The 18,900-nt window shown below is 55.0% G+C and overlaps 8 protein-coding genes across 8 annotated transcripts; 3 read left to right on the top strand and 5 right to left on the bottom strand.

Annotated features, from left to right (window-relative positions):
* Window positions 1-839: 839 nt before the first annotated feature.
* On the top strand, window positions 840-1,814 carry BGZ61DRAFT_471602 (uncharacterized protein; the record flags this gene model as incomplete). The annotated part of the gene is made up of 1 exon (XM_046248242.1): window positions 840-1,814. One exon carries the CDS (start codon window positions 840-842, stop codon window positions 1,812-1,814), a length of 975 nt encoding a protein of 324 aa, XP_046113052.1.
* A 753-nt stretch (window positions 1,815-2,567) lies between these two features.
* Window positions 2,568-3,421, bottom strand: BGZ61DRAFT_29940 (uncharacterized protein). The gene has a single exon (XM_046238670.1). The coding sequence runs from the start codon at window positions 3,145-3,147 to the stop codon at window positions 2,698-2,700; it is 450 nt and encodes a 149-aa protein (XP_046113051.1). The 5' UTR covers window positions 3,148-3,421; the 3' UTR covers window positions 2,568-2,697.
* An 896-nt stretch (window positions 3,422-4,317) lies between these two features.
* On the top strand, window positions 4,318-5,474 carry BGZ61DRAFT_471601 (uncharacterized protein; the record flags this gene model as incomplete). The annotated part of the gene is made up of 2 exons (XM_046248241.1): window positions 4,318-4,751; window positions 4,871-5,474. 2 exons carry the CDS (start codon window positions 4,318-4,320, stop codon window positions 5,472-5,474), a joined length of 1,038 nt encoding a protein of 345 aa, XP_046113050.1.
* Window positions 5,475-5,761: 287 nt separating this feature from the next.
* BGZ61DRAFT_379171 (uncharacterized protein) lies at window positions 5,762-7,796 on the bottom strand. The gene is made up of 4 exons (XM_046242603.1): window positions 7,319-7,796; window positions 6,540-7,250; window positions 6,055-6,485; window positions 5,762-6,000 (listed from the first exon to the last, which is right to left on the bottom strand). The coding sequence occupies exons 1-4, from the start codon at window positions 7,575-7,577 to the stop codon at window positions 5,872-5,874; spliced, it is 1,530 nt and encodes a 509-aa protein (XP_046113049.1). The 5' UTR covers window positions 7,578-7,796; the 3' UTR covers window positions 5,762-5,871.
* A 531-nt stretch (window positions 7,797-8,327) lies between these two features.
* On the bottom strand, window positions 8,328-9,735 carry BGZ61DRAFT_471599 (uncharacterized protein; the record flags this gene model as incomplete). Its single annotated transcript, XM_046248240.1, has 2 exons — window positions 8,328-9,581; window positions 9,649-9,735. The coding sequence occupies 2 exons, from the start codon at window positions 9,733-9,735 to the stop codon at window positions 8,328-8,330; spliced, it is 1,341 nt and encodes a 446-aa protein (XP_046113048.1).
* Window positions 9,736-13,141: 3,406 nt separating this feature from the next.
* Window positions 13,142-15,310, bottom strand: BGZ61DRAFT_526245 (uncharacterized protein; the record flags this gene model as incomplete). Its single annotated transcript, XM_046252922.1, has 2 exons — window positions 13,142-15,154; window positions 15,212-15,310. 2 exons carry the CDS (start codon window positions 15,308-15,310, stop codon window positions 13,142-13,144), a joined length of 2,112 nt encoding a protein of 703 aa, XP_046113047.1.
* Window positions 15,311-15,972: 662 nt separating this feature from the next.
* Window positions 15,973-16,873, top strand: BGZ61DRAFT_439835 (mitochondrial 54S ribosomal protein YmL38/YmL34). Its single transcript, XM_046244398.1, has 3 exons — window positions 15,973-16,118; window positions 16,165-16,249; window positions 16,365-16,873. Exons 1-3 carry the CDS (start codon window positions 16,104-16,106, stop codon window positions 16,658-16,660), a joined length of 396 nt encoding a protein of 131 aa, XP_046113046.1. The 5' UTR covers window positions 15,973-16,103; the 3' UTR covers window positions 16,661-16,873.
* Window positions 16,874-16,888: 15 nt separating this feature from the next.
* BGZ61DRAFT_29899 (uncharacterized protein) lies at window positions 16,889-18,464 on the bottom strand. The gene is made up of 3 exons (XM_046238666.1): window positions 17,880-18,464; window positions 17,262-17,351; window positions 16,889-17,205 (listed from the first exon to the last, which is right to left on the bottom strand). The coding sequence occupies exons 1-3, from the start codon at window positions 18,135-18,137 to the stop codon at window positions 17,161-17,163; spliced, it is 393 nt and encodes a 130-aa protein (XP_046113045.1). The 5' UTR covers window positions 18,138-18,464; the 3' UTR covers window positions 16,889-17,160.
* Window positions 18,465-18,900: the final 436 nt, after the last annotated feature.

Raw genomic sequence — 18,900 nt, 5'->3', positions numbered from 1 at the left:
TGGACGAACACCGGAAATCGATACATTGCGCGATGGGATGGCCTTTGGCGGCATTGTAGCAAAACTGTATATTAGTGGATTGCGCGTTTGAGCATTCGGGGCATTTGGTCTCATGGTATCGATTGCGAAGACTGATCTTTCTTCCTTTTCTATACCAAGTAGAAGGAGAATTCAAAGTCGGATAATGGGCGGTGGCAGGGTTTGAATGCCGTCGGGATTTTTGACCGGGTTGCTTTGTACATGACTGGTCAATTGCAAAAGAACACATCAAGACATTACCGTCCTAAGTTCGAGAGGAGACTGACTGCGAACCGAATGGCTTATGATGGCAGGTCTGTGAGTGCGGCCATTGTCCATGGGTAGCACCGTTATTGTACTGTAGCCAGGTTGGATAAGTTGAGGACTCGACAAAGGTAAATGCGCGAAAACCCTATTGTCGAGTTCCTACATCTCCTGGTACTGGGAGCGCGTGCCCCTATGGCTTTGATCGAACATATGGCATTGAACAAAGCTAAAGAATAATAACAGGTCTGTGAGTGCAAGGTTTGTTCTGGACTGGATATCAACCAGACAAAGAACACCAAGTGACTGTCTTGGTTAGTGTTCCGTCTACCTGTACATGATGACTGAATGTTCGGGGCATGTTTCCCTTCAGGGACGAGAACAACACCAACGACGGTAATTCATATAATAATCTTTACTCAAGATAGAACGAGGACGCGTGCCACGTCAATTTACACCGAAGACCACATTCCGGACAGCTTTTCAAGAAAGGCCGCTCAGACAGGGAGTTCGATATCAGCACCCTGTAACGTACCGAGGGAAGTATAAATAGCACAATGGCTTTCCGGGTCGAGGAACCGTGGCAGACTCTACAAGAAATCTACGCACCAACATTCAACTGGTCCAGAGTGAAACATGGGCGGGAAGGGGAAGAGGAAGAGCAGGCACATGATCTCTCGGGAGGGTCTGCTTCTGGATCATGGTTTCTTGAATCATCATCTTCTGAATCATCAGCTTCTGGATCGTCTTCGTCTCCTGCAAGACAATCTCCCGTAGAACAGTCAGCTCCAGACCAAACTCCGTTAGACCAAGGTCCCGTCGCAGAGTCCTTCTGGCCGAACCTGGTGCCCCATATCCGGCAGGGGAAGCCAGTCAAAGGCTCGTGCTACATTTGTCTGGATGACCTCAGCGTCGCGGGCCTCGCCGAGCCTCCGCTCGACGAGGGAGAGTCGTCACGGCAAACGTGCCATTACACGCCCTGTGGGCACATCTTCTGCCGGCCGTGCTTCACGCACGCCATCCAGGAGCAGCGCAGGCGCAATCCCTCGCAGCCCGAGTCGTGCCCGACGTGCCGGCTGGAGCTCTCGTGTCGGCAGTGCGGCAAGATGTGCAACATGTTCGCGGCACAAGTCCCGAGCAGCCCCACGCCCAGCGCTCGTAACCACCTCGTCCCGGTATCCGATGGCCCCGCCGTCGCTGCCGCACCCGCCATGAGGCCGACGATCCCCGAGGGCGCCCCGTACAAGCTCGAGTGCAGGCGGTGCGAGGCGCGCAGGAGCTGGAGGGCCCGGCTGGACCGCGGGCGGTGGCCGGAGGCGGCCAAGGAGATCGAGCCCGGGTTCGTGACGCTGCTGTACTACATCATGGACGGGCTGGAGGGCGAGCGGCGGAAGTGCGACCGTGAAGCCATCGCCAAGGTGTTTTTGAAGATTCTCGACGACGAGTTTGACGACCTGCACCGGGATCGGGAGGACTATATCCAGAGCAAAATGCAGCGGCGGCGGGAGCAGGGCGACAATCCCTGGTTCTAAGTTCTAGCCCTTCGATTATTGGTTCTAGCGTATAAGTAACGAGCAAGCCGAGGGGGAACTGCGGAGGAGCGGCGCAGGAGTTGCGGAAGGCCGACGGAGAAGTCAAAACGAAAGGGTGGGAAGTCGAGGGGGGGAAGTCGAGAGTGGAACCATGACAATGCCGTGTTACTCGAGCGCAGCAGTCTGGAGTCACCTAGTCGCACAAAGGGCGAATTGTATTGTATGTTTGTCGCGACGTGCGATTGATAGGATAGGGCAGGACGGTTAACCGGGAATAAATGCTTGGCACCGTTGCGAGGCGTTGAGCGCGGATTCGATAGTGCCATTTTAACGTTGCAGGGCTGACTTGGATGACTTGACTGGCTGGCTGATGAATGAATGACTGACTGACTCACTTCACTACCTGTATATGCGACACACACGGCCAAACCCTCGTCTTCAGGAACCCGTCCCTACTATGTACATATGTACGTCACCACGCCAAAGCTCCAAAAAAAGGCCCGCTATCCTCGTCCAAAATTAGAGGGATCCTCGGCCACCGACGCACAGAGTGAAACCCGACCTGAGGCCCGGGATGTGGGGCTTGCCCTTTCGGTGGCTCAATTACCGGGGGTGGTAGACTAGAAAGACGGACGTAGGCGGGGACCTGGGGGGATTTATTTCCTGCGCGCCGCCGCCCCCAGGGGATAGATGGGGTCAGGAGCGAAAAAAAGCCAGGCTAGCGATCCCGTGTTAGCCGTGCTGGAGCCTGAGACACACCCGCGGAGGAGAGCCAGGAGCATGACGGAGGCAGAGAGGCAGAGAGCCGCTTGATGTAAATCCAAACCAACGAAACGCGGCATACGCACCACACCCAATCGACCCGGCAGTCACTCGTTCAGCCTCAAACCAAAGGGAAATACCTCCTCTCTGTTTTTTTCCTCCATCTGTATTTGCATTCATGCAACGCAATTCGTTCCCTACCCCCCCCACCGGCCAGAACTAGAACAAACAGAACAGACCAGAGTTCCAGACGGCTCTCTCTCGGCAAAAACCCACCCCCCGTGACGGAGCGGGTCCCCCCAACACGCCAAACTCCGCAGAACCGCCGCCGCCTCGAAATCAATTGCATTTGTTTTAAGCCCCCAGCAACGGAAAACGGCACACAAGCCTCGCCATAAGCAAAAAGGGAAAATGGAAATAAGCCGCTGAAAAGACTAATAAAAAAGCGCTGGGAAAAAAAAGGGCGTCGTCCAACAGCGCCCCTATAAGTGGGGGATAGCATCATCTCACCGCGGCGGTGCCGGTATCCGATCGCGCCCAATCGACCCCCGGCAAGTCGGCACGGCGACATCCACACCTCTGGACCTTCTGGACTGGCCTTGACCTGCTCATCCTGTCTGCGCAATCCTCCTTTGCTCGCCTGGAGTGTCACTCGTCCTTATCTGTCGTGAGCTTCTGTTGTTGCTGGCTCCCCTCTTCGTCCGCTGGCTCATCCTCCGCTGACTGTCCCCTCCCTCCTGGCGCTGCTGCGGGGCTTCAATCCCTCCCCCTTCCTTTGCGGGAAGCGGCTGTCGTGTCAAAGCCGCCGCCAGCTTGAATGAACTGTCTGTCTACCTAATACTGGCTTGACTGACTGCCCCCCCTTCCCATCAGGCGTCGTGTCGTCGTGTCGTCGTACATTCTTCGGCAAGCTTTCGCCGTCCGCGCGCGCGGCGCCAGGCCACACCCCTCCCCCAAGTAGTCCCAGCACCAGTAGACGTATCCGTAGTTAGACCCCAGGTCACACTCTCGCTCTCGTCCAATTCAAACCACGTTCGTTCGTCACGCCCGCGACTCTTCTCTCTTTTTGCGTTTGGGGGGCCCTTGTTCCAGCGCTCGTTTCGTTCTCGGCTCCCGGCTTCAGCAAGCTCCTGGCCGCCTCCAAGCGCAGCCTCTCGCTGGTGCGCCGCACTGCGCTGTCTCGGAAGTGCGGCTTCTTCGACCCTCTGACGCTCCGTCGCTCAGTCGCTCAGCCGCCCATCTTCCCCCAAGTCCGCGGCTCCAGGTGCCGTTCGTTGCGTGTGCTCGTTCTTTTTTTTCCTCTCTACGGTGCCGATTTCCCTGCAACTCGCCTTGCCGCCCGCCGCCACGCCCTGGCATGCCGCATGCCGCCTGGCCCTTTTATTCTCAAGTGCCCGGGACGGAACGCCAAGCATCTCCATTCCCGGTTTCCCGTCCCCCATGCCCATCTCCATCATCCCCATTTACTGCCCGCTCCCCTGCTGCGTCCGGTGAGGATGCTGCTCTCCGTCATCGTCCACGGTCCCGCAGCTTGAAGTGAGTGAAAGAGAAAGCAAGTGAAATTCGAGTTGAGAGACAAGACGGGCTCCAAGAGAGGGTCAGAAAGAGAGAGAGACAGAGTGACAGAGAGACTCTACAAACGACCACCCCGCGACGACAACCACTTACTACGTTATCTATCCTGCGACATACTGCTCCCTATCTATATCGTCCACAGCCTCACCCACAACCCACCACCCACATGGACGGCCTGCCCGCAACAGCGGCCATCGCCGGCCTGCTCGCCGTCAGCGGCATCGCCATCGACGTGCTCTGGGACCTCAACACGTCGCCCAAGGCCGCCACCGCCGTCTTCAACCTGGCCCTGCGCGAGGTCAAGGAGAGCCGCTCGTCCATCCAGGCCCTGCACAAGACGCTCTCGCTGCTCGAGTCCCGCCAGGTGCCCTTCCCCGGCCGCGCCTCGTGGATCGAGGTCGACGAGCTCGTCGCCACCCTCACCGACGCCGTCCTCGCCTTCTCCAAGCTCTACGCCTTGTGCTCCGCCGTCGAGGCCGAGGCCGCCAGGTCCAGTCCCGAGGAGGCCAGCCGCCGCTATGAGAAGCGCATGAAGGCCCTGTGCGCACGTATCCGCTGGCATAACCTGTCCATTGCCATGATTATGACCATTATCAACTGGTACGCCTCCCCCAACCCCCCAACCCCCCAACCCGGGAACGCGTATCCTAATACCCCCCCGAACCTCCCGAGGGGCGGTGCACTCACGTCCAGCATGGTTAACTCACCTCGTAACACAGCCCGGCCGAAACCGACGCCAAAAACAGCCGCGACGAACTCGCCCACCGCATAACCCGCCTCCTCACCTTCAACATTGGCCTCGCATCGCGCATGCAGCGCGGCATCACGCCAATGGGCGCCTCGTACGCCGGCGCCGCCATGTCACCCTCGCCCTCCCCGCCCGCCTCCATATCCTCCGCCTCCGCCTCCGCCTCCGCATCCGCAGCTGCTCCCCTGCCAAGCATTTCCGCCGCCCATCCATCCGGCATCGCCAAGTTCGCTACCGCGGCAGCCCCACCACCCTCCGACTCCGAAGTGGGTCGCACCCCCCGATCAGTTCCCGGCTGGCCCGCCACCTTCTCCGGCTACACCCTCGCCGACACCGCCTTCCTCTCCTACGTCCGCCTCCCCGTCAGCGCCGGCGAGTTGAGGGGCGACCGCGACTTCTACCCCGGAGCCTACGCGCCGCAGACCGGCTACGAATTCGGTGGAGGTTCCGTCCTCAGCCAGGCCAGCTTCCGATCGCCATCAGCCACGCCAAGCCCGCCAGGATCCAGCTGGGAGACAAAGGAAATGTCCACCGTGCAAACACAAACACACATAACGTCGGGGGCAGCGAGGTAACTTAATGAACGTGTGCGCCATTGAGAGGAGTTTTTTCGTCTATTTATTACTGAGATTGGTTTGAGGTTCGCGGCTCACAGCACTCCGCAGTTTGCTCTACCAGGTTTAGGGTTTGGGAAAATATTATAGCATTGTTAGGCCAAGGTGTATAGAGGGTATTTCTTCCATGTACATTTGATATCACGCACGACATTGCCTGTTATGGCAAATGGACTCTTCCTTCTTTATTCTTGTGGGATACAACTTCTTATTTCAGGATGCATTCATTCATTCTATCATTCTATCCTACCAAATTAGATCCAGGAATAACCAAATAGCCAAGGCAATGCAAAACAACAAATATAGGAACATCCAAAATGCACATCAAGGCAACGTGTGCCTTTAAACAGTCATCAGCTTACATGATGAGCTTGCTGCCGTGGTACTTGACCTTCTTGTCGTACGAGCTCACCGTCACCTCCTCATCGGTGCGCTCAGGGAAGCCGTCGAAAGAAAGGGCATAAGTGGCGACAGAGTGGGCAATCAACTGCGTGCAAAGTCAGTTCCGTATCCCTCAGCAGTTTACGAACAATTGGCTTACCTTGGTGTTGACGACCCAAGCCGTGTAGTTGACATTGTTAAGATCGTCACAGAGCTGGTGGTAGCACGGGTCATACCAGTCGCCGGCCTTGCCGCCAAACTGCTCAACCTCCTCCTTGGTCTTGATGCCCTCAGCGCCGGTGGCGATTCCTCCGGCGGGGATGCCACCTCGGATGAATCCATCGTAGTCGCTGCGGCCATCAAAGGGAATGAAGGTGTAGTTTAGACCCTGGTCCTCGTACCAGTTGATATACAGGTCCCGCAGCTCCTCGGAACCGGCAGGGTTCTCGGCATTGGTGGCGTTGTAAATCTGGTAGGCAAAGTTGGGGCTGGCCATCATGTCGTAGTCCATGAAGAGGCGGATCTTCTTGTTCTCGTCCTCCGGAAGCACCTCAACGTAGTGGTCGCTACCCAGGAGGCCCTCCTCCTCTCCTGGTCAGGGTTAGTCAAGTGATTCAATGGGCATCAATTGGTTTCTGCACTTACCAGCCCACCAGGCAAATCGCACGCAGTTGTTGACGCTGAATTTGGTCAGCTGAGTGGCGACCTCGAGGACCGAGATGCTGCCGGATCCGTCGTCGTTGATGCCAGGCCCCTCGGCGACACTGTCGCTGTGGCCACCAAGCATGACGCAGTTGTTGGGATCACCGTCGCGGGTCTGGGCGATGATGTTGGTGGTGGAGATGGTGTTGACCACGGCATCAATGTAGGCGATGGCGTCAATCTTCTCGCCATCGTTGAGGCGCTTGGTGATGGCCTGGCCCTCCTTGCCAGACAGCCCAAAAGTGGCAACGTGGTTGGGGGAGGGCGTGCCCAGAGTGCCGTGAACCTCGTCCTTGTCGGTATTGTAGACAATGGCGGCAACGGCACCAGACTTGCCGGCGTTCTCGGACTTGGTGCCGAAGGGGCAGGTTCCGCGCTTGATGAGAGCAATGTTGCCCTTGACGTTCTCGGGGAAGTCGGACTCGTCGCAGCCATCGTTCTTAACGACGACCAAATCGCCGTAGACGGGCTCCCTGTGGGCGGTAGCAGGGGTCAGGCCCATGGGGGAAGCGTCCTTGGGAACATGGTTGCCGATAACTAGGCGGGACTCGAAGACGTTGCCAGAGACGGCAGGGAAGGGCTGCTTAGAGACGCTGTAGAAGTCACCCAGCTTGGCAAGCTCGGCAGTGACGTACGACAGAGTGCCTTCGTGACCTGGTGGCACAGTTAGCTTCAAATGTTCAACGTTGCATGTGTATCCCCGCCATCGGACATAGACTCACCCTTGCTGCCAATCACACGCGTCGGGTGGTTGTACTCGCCCTCGCCGAGCTTGGCGATCTTGTAAAACTCTTTGGCGCGAGCCTCGAGGTTGTCGGCGGTGATGAGCTCCTGGAGGGCCTTGGTGTCGATGACGGGCAGGTTGGCGAGATCACTGCTGGAGCTTGCGCCGGAGCCGCCCAGGTGGATCTGGGGGAGCTGGAGGGCAGAGACGCCCGAGAGCGCGGCGGCGGCCACAACGAGGCCCTTGGAGACGGACATTGCAGGTGGAATTGGGGGAGAGGGAGTGGTGAGAGTGGGTGGGAGAGAGAGAAAGAGGGAGAGAGAGAGAGATGGAGGAAGAGAGATTGTGATGCAGAGTAGCGATGAGGTGCTAGCTACTAGGTACCTACTGTACCGAGCTGAGACACCTGCCGTACCACCACCTGCCTATCGACTGGGTACCTGAGGCTGGGTACCTGGGGCTGGGGCGGCCTAGCTCGTTCGTTGCCCTGGAAGCCGATGCCCGGACGCAGGTCCCACACGGGCTAACAGCTCTTATCTTATCTCGCAGCGTCATTGCGCCTTGCTTTGCGGGGGTTGGGAGGAGCTTCACTGTTCACTGGGTCATTTGCTGTGTCAGTCAGATGATATGCTCCGCCCGTCTCGGCATGGAATAGGATGCAGGGTTGTCGATCTGCCGTTGCTCAATTCACAATTCCATGCCCAGTGATATTCGTCCATTTGTGACTACACGTCATCTGCGAGAACGGAGGACGAATACTGGCTCTCCATGCTACCCGGACCAGGCAACAAAGCTAGGTAGGTTTGAAGACTGCTGCCAGGTCTCTAAGTAGCCTGTGTATAACGAATGCCAAACAGGCGATTGCTGAATTATGCAAGTGGCAAAATACTCTTTCTCACATTTATAATGCAGTGTCTACCCCGTCTAGGCTGGATTAATCGACTAAGTTACCGACTGTCGATTTCCAAACTCGTGATATCTAATGGCCATCATAGACTATACTGACTCTAATCCACAACCATATTCTTTTTCCTTCCCGTCGTGGGAATCGGCTTCTCCACCCTCATCAACCACAGCTGGTAGTCTTCGAGTGGGATAAACACCTTCAGACACAGGTTGCGCCAGTAGGCGATTAGGACGACAAACGTCGCGAACAGCGCGTCCAGGAAGTAGTGGTTGGCCGTCGCCACAATTGTCAATAGGGTCCAGCATGGATACCAAAGGCCGAACGCGAACATGGCCCATCGTGTAAACGCACTGCGCTGCGCCAGGATCTTCACATCGCTCTCGTCGTCGTCGTCTACCAGGCGCTCGTCTCCGGTCTGGCACGCAAACGCCCGCTTTATCCAGGCGTATGCGCCGTTCAACACACCGCTGTCGGCCATGAAGACGGCGCCGATGCAAAACGCGTAACCAAAGTGCATACTTGGCATGGCCGCCAACTTGTTGACAAAGTCGCCGCTCATCCACACGGACTCGGCATTTTCCAAGTTGACCGTATCGACAAAACCGTACTTTTCGGGCAGCAGGCGTGGCGGCATAGTGGGTACCGTGATGAAGATGGCAAAGGCTATGAAGTTGGTTACGGTCATGGTGCGGCGGACGGTACAGAAGCGTGAGTGCGTCGGGGCCGTGGCGTAATAATACGCAATGAAGCCCACAGTACCAGGAATATGGATGAGGGCATATCCGCGGTTAAGGATCGTCAGCCAAACACCACGCCAGTCACCAACCTCCATGCCTACGAGGAACCAACGCTGGATACGCCACTCTAGCCAGCGCGCGGGTCCCTCGTAGTCGCCGCCCCAGAAGCTGGCCTCGAGATCCAAGAGGTACATGCCGTGCGCCTGGGCCGAGTCCCACATGCTACGACGGCCGCCGTAGTACCACTGGGCCAGGGTCGTTGTCAGGCGGTAGAAGCCGAAGCTGATGCCCCAGTACCACGTCTCAATAAGGAAGGGGAACTTTTGGAGGATGCGCGAGTGGACGTTGGTGGTGAACCGGCTAGAGTTGGGCGTCTGGATGCGCATCACGCCGCACAGAGTGCGATCCTTGAGCGGGTGCGGTCCTCCGAAGGAGTCCCTATTGGACTCGTGGGAGCGACGAGGCGATTCGACGTCTGGGTAGTTGAGTAGTGGTGTGCTGTGGCGAGAGGAATCATCTTGTATGGGGTGTGAGCGCGCTGGCGAGTTCTGCCTGATGATGGAGTAGTTCTTGCGGCGGGTGATATACATAGATGAGAAGAGAATAGTGACGATGAGCTGTATCGATAGGTTGCGGTTAGACATGGAGGGACTGCGGCGGGAGAACCAATATATGGATACATACCACGGGCTCAACCCATTCTGGTATTCGCCAGCCGCGAGAAGCTCGCCATCCGCCTTTGGGGACGTCACTGAGACCGTCGTTGGCCATTGTAAGGAAGATGCTTGGAGGCTTGGGATGGAGGGGTTAAGTCAAGTTCCGGGGGGGAAGAGAAGCCGGTTCGGAGACTGAGCGCCGCCCCAGGATCAGATCTTGAACAAACGCGGAAGGAGGCAAAGAGCGAAAACAACCTAAGGGACCAGATACGAGATGAGAAACAAGTGCCCCTTTAAGATAAGATATGAATCACTGCCATAACATTCTAGAGGAAAATACAGTATTATAACTGTGGGCCATGCTCAGCACAAGCGTTCCACCATCCAAGGACCGCATATCTTTGTCGTCGCAGCAGATTGAGTCGCCGCTCATGTCGTGCCGTATAACGACGGCGAAGTCAATGCGGAGTGCCTGTTCGGAAAGCCTAGCCCCTCCATGAAGAACTGCCATATCGTGAGCGCCCGCAATGCCATTCGCATGCGCAAAAGATACGACGAGATATTCGACGATGGCGGTATGACTCTGGTCCCCGCCCCTGGCACAACCAAGATCCGGGCCATTTTGTTTACTGCTATATAATTATGAAGAGTAGGCAAGAGTAGGCAAAATTAGGTGCAAATAGTTAAGTAAGGTTTGGGTTTACAATACCTAATAAATAGATTAATGTGAATAATATAAAGCTGCAAGTATAAGTTAGATTTATTAGAAATTAAATTATTTAAGAACTTTTACTATTTGAATATCTATAAATTCCAGTTACTTGTGAAATTTAGTGATTTAGGAAATTTAGGTATTTAGGAAACTGAGTTATCCAGGAACCCTAGTTGCTTACCTAGGAAACTTTGTCATCTAGGAACCTTCGCTGCACCTTACCTTATAGTAGTCATCAGAAATTATAATGTTCAGGAGCCATAATGAACCATAATCGCCAGGAACGATAGTAGCTATAATAATCAGTAAAAGCCATAAGACAAGACATACTCGAGTCTCCTCAACCTCTCTCTCAGCGTCGTCCAGACGAGCACAATCCTTTGACATACACTACGCCCGGCGCTCTGCCCTGGACGGGATCCGTTCTGGACCACTTGGGGCTTGTCTTTGGGGCGTGGTGATTGGCGTCGAATATCCAAGGCCAGAGGAAGGGATACGCATGTCGTCGCCTGGTGACGAATCATCTGTATTGTCCTCGGTGGGAGGCACGTATGGATCACACGTTAATTAGTCCGCAGTCGCATTGCATACAAGAGCGGATCCCCTGAGACTGAACAACAACCCTAATCTACGAAGACAACTGCTGCCCGTACATAAGTTGTTTCAGCACTCAATGACAGACAAAGACAGGCCGCTCATCCCGAACAAGCTGGACCGTTCCCGCTGGGCTTACCACCAGCTAAAGCCCTTAACCAGACGCGCGACAGCCTTCAATTTCGAACTGTCTTGGCAGATGTCGCCATCACATAAGAGAGGTTCCATTGACGAGTGGTTGAGACACATCTGCAGCGACGTTATTCAAAGAGTATCTATACCAATTATGTATATTCTTCCCCCCCCCCCCCCCCCCCCCCCCCCCCCCCCCCTGCGCTGGCCATACTGTGCCCGGTGCTTTCCCTGACCTTTACCGTGATTCTCTCCCTAGCGGCCAGCCGCAATCCACCCTCTCAATACTCCAGCTGTAGCGCATACCTAATTAACTGTGTGTCGCGTGCTCAATTCTGCTCGGTCGTCCCGTTCCATTCTAGGAGATGTGCCCGACGTGTTAGGGAGCGTGGCGCCCACCAAAACCCAAGCTGTGGATGTAACCGATCTCAATCACACCCACCCCCATCGCTCTCCTTCCTTCACGAACTCTCCAAATATTGTCCCGGCGGTGGTCGCGCCCCGTAGAACTCGAACATGGCATCCGAACTTGCTTGTTCCCGTTGGCGACGTCCCTCTTCGGCTTCTCGCTCAGCATTCGCCTTGGTACCCGTGACCTTGTGCTCCCCATGTCAGCGACCATAGCCCGCGCTCTTAATAGCCGATGAAAGCAAATTATATAATTGATAGGGTTGATTTTCAATACTCACTTGGTCTCGAACCTTCTTCTGCGTCGAAAATGTCTTCTCTACCACGCTGTAGACGCTCGACTTCAACCCCGTCTTGGCCCCGTTGTACAGAACGTAGGCGGGGTGCATCTCGAGAAGAACAGAGAGCCGTGGCGATGAATTCTGGCAACGACAACCACAGAACGTCGGCGCGAGTTTTCCCAAATGAAGAGAAAAATAACAATAACTCTAGCAAACAATAGTAAGAGAGGGAATTAGGACATCCATCACACTTTATCCTTCTCACCTGAGACCACGTCCCCTACCCAAAGTCCCCAAGCTTACACCTCCATCTCAGCTAAGCACCAGCCACAACCCTTCCATGTGCGGCGAAGCATCTTCAGAATATCCTCTCCGCAAATCATACCGCCTCGTGCTATTACAAGTCGGCGCGTGGAGCCTAGGTTTGATAGGCCGAGTTATCTCACTCAGCTGACGTAGTTATGTTCTGATGGGGACAGATCTTGCGATCATACTGAATGACCAGGTCTCTTTCGTTCCAAAGCGACTTGGAAAAATTCGTGGCCTAGATTCACAAGAGAATCCAAACACTTCCCTTTCCTCCAAGCAGGCGACATGTCCCGAGGCTAGCTCCTGAAACCATTATCGCGACGGAAAATAAGTCAAAGTAAACACATATGATGACAAGTTGAGCGAGGACTCCAAATTCACAGAAGACATGACAGCCTCTCCATGGCATAAAGGTACCTGCATAAATCACACTCCTGCACGCCGTATGGATCATGTGAGTTTTGTTGATCGAACTGTAGTTGAGAGAGACACGAACTGGTCGTTCTAGTTGAAGCCGCCAGTGAGGAGTGTTGCTAATTAACGAGGCACAAACACCTTGATTTCGGGAGGTTAAACCCATGTATCTATCCCGGGTTTTCTACGTTCTTGCATTCATTGCTATATGAGTTTGGATTGTGGCAGTGGGGCTCAAGCAATGTCATCGATCTCTACGTTACATCAGTGGAAGCTTCTAATTGTAGGCCAAAATGTCCTGGTTTTCCCCATCGAGATTGCGAGTCCACAATGGTCCTACCCTAGAAACTCCCTCCTCTCGACCGAAGGGAAAGACACAGCTCACAGCCAACAATAAAAATCCATATATGTAGGTATTTATTTGCAAGCCAATTATAGAGAAGCATACGCACTTCCCTGTTATACTCCTAGTCGTCATCCGTATATCCTCCACGCTTCAAAACCAGCTTGGCCCCGCTGCCTCCGAGGCAGCTGGGAATCCAAGTACCGCACAACTCTTGCTACCCTATAATGTATAGTTCCAACAACGCGCCAAATGCGCCGCATTCCGTTCCACATCACCCACGTCTAAGTCCTATGTCACGTTGGGGCTTCTCCAGGAGAAGCTTTCGTCACCGATCAGCTAGCTTGCTGCTCTCCCTCCTCACTCTTCGGCTCCGGCGAAAGTTGGAGAGATCATCGTCCATCGCCTTTGCCATCCTCTTTGTGACACCCGTCGCAGTGTATCGGTTGAGCTTTCGCCCTCGCTCAAGCTCCTCTGGCTCATCTATTTCCTCTTTGGAAGTCCCAAAGCCCTTCCGGCCTCTCACTTTCCGTTCATCATCGGGGTCCAGAAACCGGTGGATCGTTCGATGGTCTAGAATCCTCTCTTCTTTGTCACGAGGGCCTTCCCTCTCCGTCTTCGGCCACACAAATCCGTAGATCTTCGAGTGTCGTTCACACCTTGGGCATGATGAACGAGTAAAGTAGGCGTCCTTTTGCACAAAGTATGTGACGCAATTTGTGCATTGAATCCAAGCCATTTCGGGCTCAGACAGTAGCAGCGGCGTAAGGAGGTAGTCACCAGGCGTCCGCATTCGGGCGGGGGGAGTTGTCTGCTTGATAAAGACTCGCCGTTGGTACTTTTTGCGACGCTTCTGCGGCTCTTCGTCAACGTCTGCAGCTTGGCTATCCTCAACCGTCTCAATACTAGTGGCGATGGGCACAGGCTCTGGCTGCACAGGCTCGGGTTCCATAGACTCGGGTTCCGCAGGCTCGGGTTCCACTGACGCAGGTTCCACGGACTCAGGTTCGTCACCCGCTTCTGAAGGAGTTGGGGCATTCAGAATGGCCGTGATGGACATGCTGGACAAACTGCTGGAAGCGCTGATCCTGCCAGGACCAACCTCGTTTGTCTTGACTGGTCTTGGTGAGGTTGCACCCTCTGTGCTCTGAGGAGAAAATGGCGCCACCTGGGTCACAGGCTCGTTTCTGCTTTGGTCGCTTTCCTCTCGCCTTAGAGAAGAAATTGGAGCCTTCACTGGTGTTTGCATGGGCTCAGGCGTCTCCTTCTCGGGCGACGTCACATCCGTCTCGACAACATCTCCATTGCTGGAAGTGTCGCTTCCGCTGACTGAGCTTCCAGGAGAAGTAGAGCGCTCAGTGGGAATAGGCACAGGCACGACAAGATGCTTGAGTCTCTTCGCGGGAGTTTTGGGCGGTGTGGCGAGCGCGTCAAGCGGGCGTTTTCGGCCCCGGGGCGACTCGTTTGGTGGAGGAGAGCCAGCCGCGGAAGAATCCCCGGCCTGGCTGAGCCTTGAGCTCCTCGAAAACGTCTTGAAAATACGCGGTCGGATGTCGGGAGTGACTGATGGAGTTCGTGAGCCACCCATACTGTCATCTCTCCGCCGCCGCCGAAGCGAGTAGCCGTCGGACTTGGCTTGCTCAGCATCTCCCTTGACCGCTACTGCACCCTCCTGCTCCCACGCGTTCCTCAGGCCATCCTCGCACGTCTTGCACAGGCATTCGCAGTTGTCGTCGCCAAAGTAGTTTTCTCCATAAGTGACGGTGATTTCGTCGCCTGGCTCGATGGGTCGGGTGGCGATGATTTCAATTCCTGAATTGCTCGTCGTCATGAGTTTGGCATTCGCATCGCAATCGTGGTTCGCAAAGCGGGCGGGCCCCATGAATAAGCTGGTGGACTTGCTGCGTGAGCTGACGACGATGCTGAAATCCTTCTTGCGAACCGAAATTTCCTTCTCCTCCTCAGGGGTGATGACGACCTGAATACCGGAGAGGTACTTGATCGACTCGTTGCGCTTGATTGATCGCCTCGCAGTGACGGAGGCCTCGTGGGTGACAATCGTATATCGGTTGGTTGAATTGACCTCCCACGGACAATCCGGGAGGTAGATCTGCATGTAGCGTCGAAGGTGTCGCCTGAAGTCTTCCTTTTCTTTGTCCGTCTTCAGGCTGTTGCTGAACCTCCTGAGACCGTCTGTGGCCAGCAGCCTCTTCTCGGCGGCGGCCAAGTCTTTGTTTAAGGCCACCTCCTCCTGGAGAATCTTGGCGATATCCTCCTCTCGAACTCCACGGGACGGGTGGTACGATGAGCGGTTCTTGGGGACGGTCGTCCAGTAGAAGACCTTCAGGGGGCGTTAGACGTGCACTAGCGACCTAATCCCTCTCAGAGAAGCACTCACATGGTCAACCAGGGCATCGGTGAGAATGTCGTCGTAAGCAGACAATTGCGAAAGCGTCAGACGCTGCCTCTTGGCAGCCGGCTGCTTGGGAGGTGGCATATTTCCCGCTTCCTTTGCAGTTCCGCAATGAACCAGGGTACAAAAGGCAGTCGAAATGGCAGTAAATGAGCGTACGTATCCTTCCGAGCGCAGCCAACAGACGGCAAATGAGTGGACGCCGAGCAGCAAACCTTCGTCGGACCGAGCACGGGAAAAGCAACAATGCAAACTCTCGAGCGATGGATGAAAAGGACAGGCGTAGCGAGGTGTAGCGAAGCGTTGGGCACTCGGTTCAGCTCAGTCCCGCAACGTCATAGTCTTGAGATTGGGGTCCGGGCAGATGTCCAAGGCCAAGGTCAGAGGCAGGCAAACGAGCGGGTCGGAATCGGCGGCGAGCGAGACGACGAGCGGAAAAGACGACAGAGGAGATGTACCGGAGAGGCGGAGACTCGGCCTCACGGGATTGAAGGAGAGAAGTGATGTGCGAAGTGGAATGACATCGTTGTGGTGGACTAAGGGGTCATTTACTGGGCTTAGTTTGTCGCATTCCAGCCCCATTGCGTTGGCTGGCCAGGCGACGGGTGGCTCTGCGTGGCTCTCACTGCTCAATGCGGCTAGAACACCGCCCCCCCGGAATTACTGTGGCTGTGCCTGCGGCTGGTGCAGGAAAGTTACAGGAAACGACCAAACCTAAGACAAGCGGCTTACGGACAAAGAACAGGGGACAAAGGAAGACAGCTGCATCACGTGACAATGTCCAAAAAGTTCAACGCCATGCTTTGGTCACATCCCGAGATGGATATCCGGCGCGAGAAGCGATTCAGACTTCCCCACACGAGGAAGTACCGCCAAGATGATTCAATTAAAGGTTTGTTGGTCAATTGCCGTCCAAGTCCGCTTGCTAATCCATGTAGACCATGCTCAACTGCATCGACAACTCGGGTGCTGCCCTTGTTGAGTGCGTCCTCGTCGTCGGCCAGAAGCGACATGCCAGAATTGGTACGATATAGCGCCTCCCGCCCTCGATCCTCCGACCCAATCTCCCAATCCCGACCGCCCACACCCAATCGAACCGAACAACCCATTATATACTCGACAGCTAACACACCCCCAGGTGACCGCATCGTCTGCGTCGTCCAAGAGCAGCGTGGTGCTTCCTCCTCCGGCATGGCTGGCATCTCGGCCGCCAACAAGGTCAAGCGTGGTGACATCCGCCACGCCGTCGTCGTCCGAACTCGCTACCCTACCCAGCGCCGCGACGGCTCCGTCGTCCGCTTCGACGACAACGCCTGCGTCCTCCTCAACAAGGCTGGCGACCCCGTCGGCTCCCGCATCAACGGCGCCGTCGGTGCTGAGCTCAAGCGCAAGAAGTGGAGCAAGATTCTCTCCATGGCTCCCATGCAGGCATAAGCGGGTTGGAATGGGAACTTGGTGGATGAACTGTGCATGAGCTATGTGTAAAAAGCGCACTGGGGCTTCAGGCATGAAATAGAGGCTTGGGGAGGCAGTTATGTACGAGTGGGATTCTGTACACTACGAATATCAGGCATTTACGCGGCGTTGAGATGCGAAAATAAATCACACCTTTCAGCCAAACGGGTTTTTACGAATTGAACATGTCACATGCAGAAGAACGAATATGAAGTGATGAGTGCATGCTGCTAGAAGCAGCTTTCTTGATGTTATTGTACTAGTTTCTTTCCTGTTTCCGAGTGAACACCATACGCAAGCGGTGATATTCAACTCCTGAAATGCGTCTAGATGCCGTTCCGCATCATTGTGATGAACCCTCCTTTCCTCCCTTAACGCCATGCCAAGTAAAAACCAAAGAGTGCTTCCTTCTCCATCACTCTAGTAGGATAGCATAGCCAAATCGATGCTATCGGGGTATCGGTACAAGAAAGTCTTGCTTAAGAGAAAATGTTACCGCACTCGCAGCAAACGTAGAACAATTTCTGACATGGAATTAGTACTGCTACCCGTACAACATTGGTAGAGAGTGACGGCTTACCATGCCGGTTTCGGCGCTTCGCTGCTGAGACTGGAAGAAGACGGCTTCTTCATGGCTGCAAACGGGGCACGTCTTGTTGGATCGCGGGAGCTGTAGCGGAAGAAAGAACAAACTCAGTCAGCCAGAAGCCTTTTAAGCGGGGGCAAACGAGATCCAAAGGACACGCGCAACACTCCAGCTTCGACTCAGGTAGCCGCCCACTGCCAGCTGCCTGGTTATCTTTGAGCCGCAAGAGCATGTGCCAGTTGGGAGCGAGATGAATTTGGAGCATTAATTATGTCGTAACAAGCCAAATTGTTGTAACAGTTGTAAGGTCGTTGGTTGAGTCATGTTGGAGTGAGCCAATCATAGGCCAACTTTCATTGCACCATCATGACAAAACTCGTCGTTGGAATCGGACGAGTCAGAGTCGCCGGGTTCGTCGACCATCATCTCCTCGTCGTACTCGGCGAATGGGTCCTCGTCGCCCCATGGCAGGATGAACTGGCACATGCCCATGCTCTCACGTTTGATCTCCTTTGTTGAGGTGACCGTCATCTCTGTGTCGGATTCGGCGCAGGTGTTGCAGTAAATGACTCCGCCACAACCAATGCAGAGAAGAGGCGAAAGTTCACTAACCGTTGGATCGGAGCCAACATCCTGGGTGACACCGGCTGTCTCGCCGGCGTTGGTGTCGAGGTTGTTGCGGAAGACGCAGTGGGAATGGGCTTCCTCGGTGTACTGGCAGGTACGACAGGTGTACTGGAGCTTATGTGCATCGGCGTCCTCCTTGGGGTACAACATGTTGGAACACTCGGAGCAGAAGCGGAAGGTGATCTGCTCGTTCTTATCGTTGGCGGCGGCGTCGTCGGAGGCGGTAGACTGGGGAGTAGCCATGGCTTCGAGTTCGCGTTCGGGGACGGAAGAGATGCAGGCTATAGTGAGTAGATGCAGATACAAGGTGCAGATGCAGAAAGCAAGATCGCAGGCTCGAAATCCAGATGGTTGTTCGGTTGTTGGATGTGAAGTTGTTGAAAGTTGACGCGGATGCGGATGTGAAGGTGAAGGTGGAAGGTTCGGTCGCAAAAGAGGAGCGTTGAGCGCGGTGGAAATAAGTTGGCTGCCAGCTGGGAACAGGCGCGTAGTGGTAAGGCTCCACTGGTTGGTTTTTTGGTGGGGGAAAAGCGCTTCAGTAAAAATTCACCGCCACCTTGCTTTAGGTTACAGCGTTTGTGTGGTGCGTGGTAGAGAGCGACGGCGAAGTGCAGGTATGTGCTTTTCACAAAAGGTATGAAGAGAAGAAGACTTGCTCGGTCTAAAAAAGAGGACAGGCCGTATTATTAACGTGTGTGGGAACACGCAAATGTGATTTCACCCTGATCGTTTCGCTGGCCACGTGTGGTTGGTCATATGAAGACTCAGAAGGTTCCCTCACTTTGGACCCTGGCCCGTCTTCACTGTTCTGTCAGATTTGCGGTTGGGTGGCGAGGCGCAAGGCAAGGCGAGTACGGCGATGACACGGCCACAGCGGATCCACGTAAATGGTGATGAGTCACTCAGATAACAACCAATATCCTTGAATAGGGGTTATTGCACCGGCCCAGGTGCTGAGCTGGATGGATGCCTGGCAATTTGTAAACACTGTGATGCGATCGCCCAC

Source organism: Ilyonectria robusta, assembly GCF_021365365.1.
Source record: "Ilyonectria robusta strain PMI_751 chromosome Unknown BGZ61scaffold_1, whole genome shotgun sequence".
Taxonomy (NCBI): Eukaryota; Fungi; Ascomycota; class Sordariomycetes; order Hypocreales; family Nectriaceae; genus Ilyonectria; species Ilyonectria robusta.
Note: the sequence above shows the minus strand (reverse complement) of the source record. Positions and strands in the feature narration are given on the sequence as shown.

Excerpts from the sequence above, each read along its gene's own strand:
- BGZ61DRAFT_379171 (XM_046242603.1), bottom strand. The coding sequence starts at position 7,577 with ATGTCCGTCTCCAAGGGCCTCGTTGTGGCCGCCGCCGCGCTCTCGGGC. Across the intron at positions 7,251-7,318 it reads GCGTGTGATTGGCAGCAAGG|GTCACGAAGGCACTCTGTCG; the intron begins GTGAGTCTATGT and ends CTGTGCCACCAG. Across the intron at positions 6,001-6,054 it reads CTTGGGTCGTCAACACCAAG|TTGATTGCCCACTCTGTCGC; the intron begins GTAAGCCAATTG and ends CTTTGCACGCAG.
- BGZ61DRAFT_29940 (XM_046238670.1), bottom strand. The coding sequence starts at position 3,147 with ATGTCGCCGTGCCGACTTGCCGGGGGTCGATTGGGCGCGATCGGATAC.
- BGZ61DRAFT_29899 (XM_046238666.1), bottom strand. The coding sequence starts at position 18,137 with ATGGCTACTCCCCAGTCTACCGCCTCCGACGACGCCGCCGCCAACGAT. Across the intron at positions 17,352-17,879 it reads ATGTTGGCTCCGATCCAACG|CTCCCGCGATCCAACAAGAC; the intron begins GTTAGTGAACTT and ends CTTCCGCTACAG. Across the intron at positions 17,206-17,261 it reads GAAGCGCCGAAACCGGCATG|AAATTGTTCTACGTTTGCTG; the intron begins GTAAGCCGTCAC and ends ATTCCATGTCAG.
- BGZ61DRAFT_439835 (XM_046244398.1), top strand. Across the intron at positions 16,250-16,364 it reads GAAGCGACATGCCAGAATTG|GTGACCGCATCGTCTGCGTC; the intron begins GTACGATATAGC and ends ACACACCCCCAG.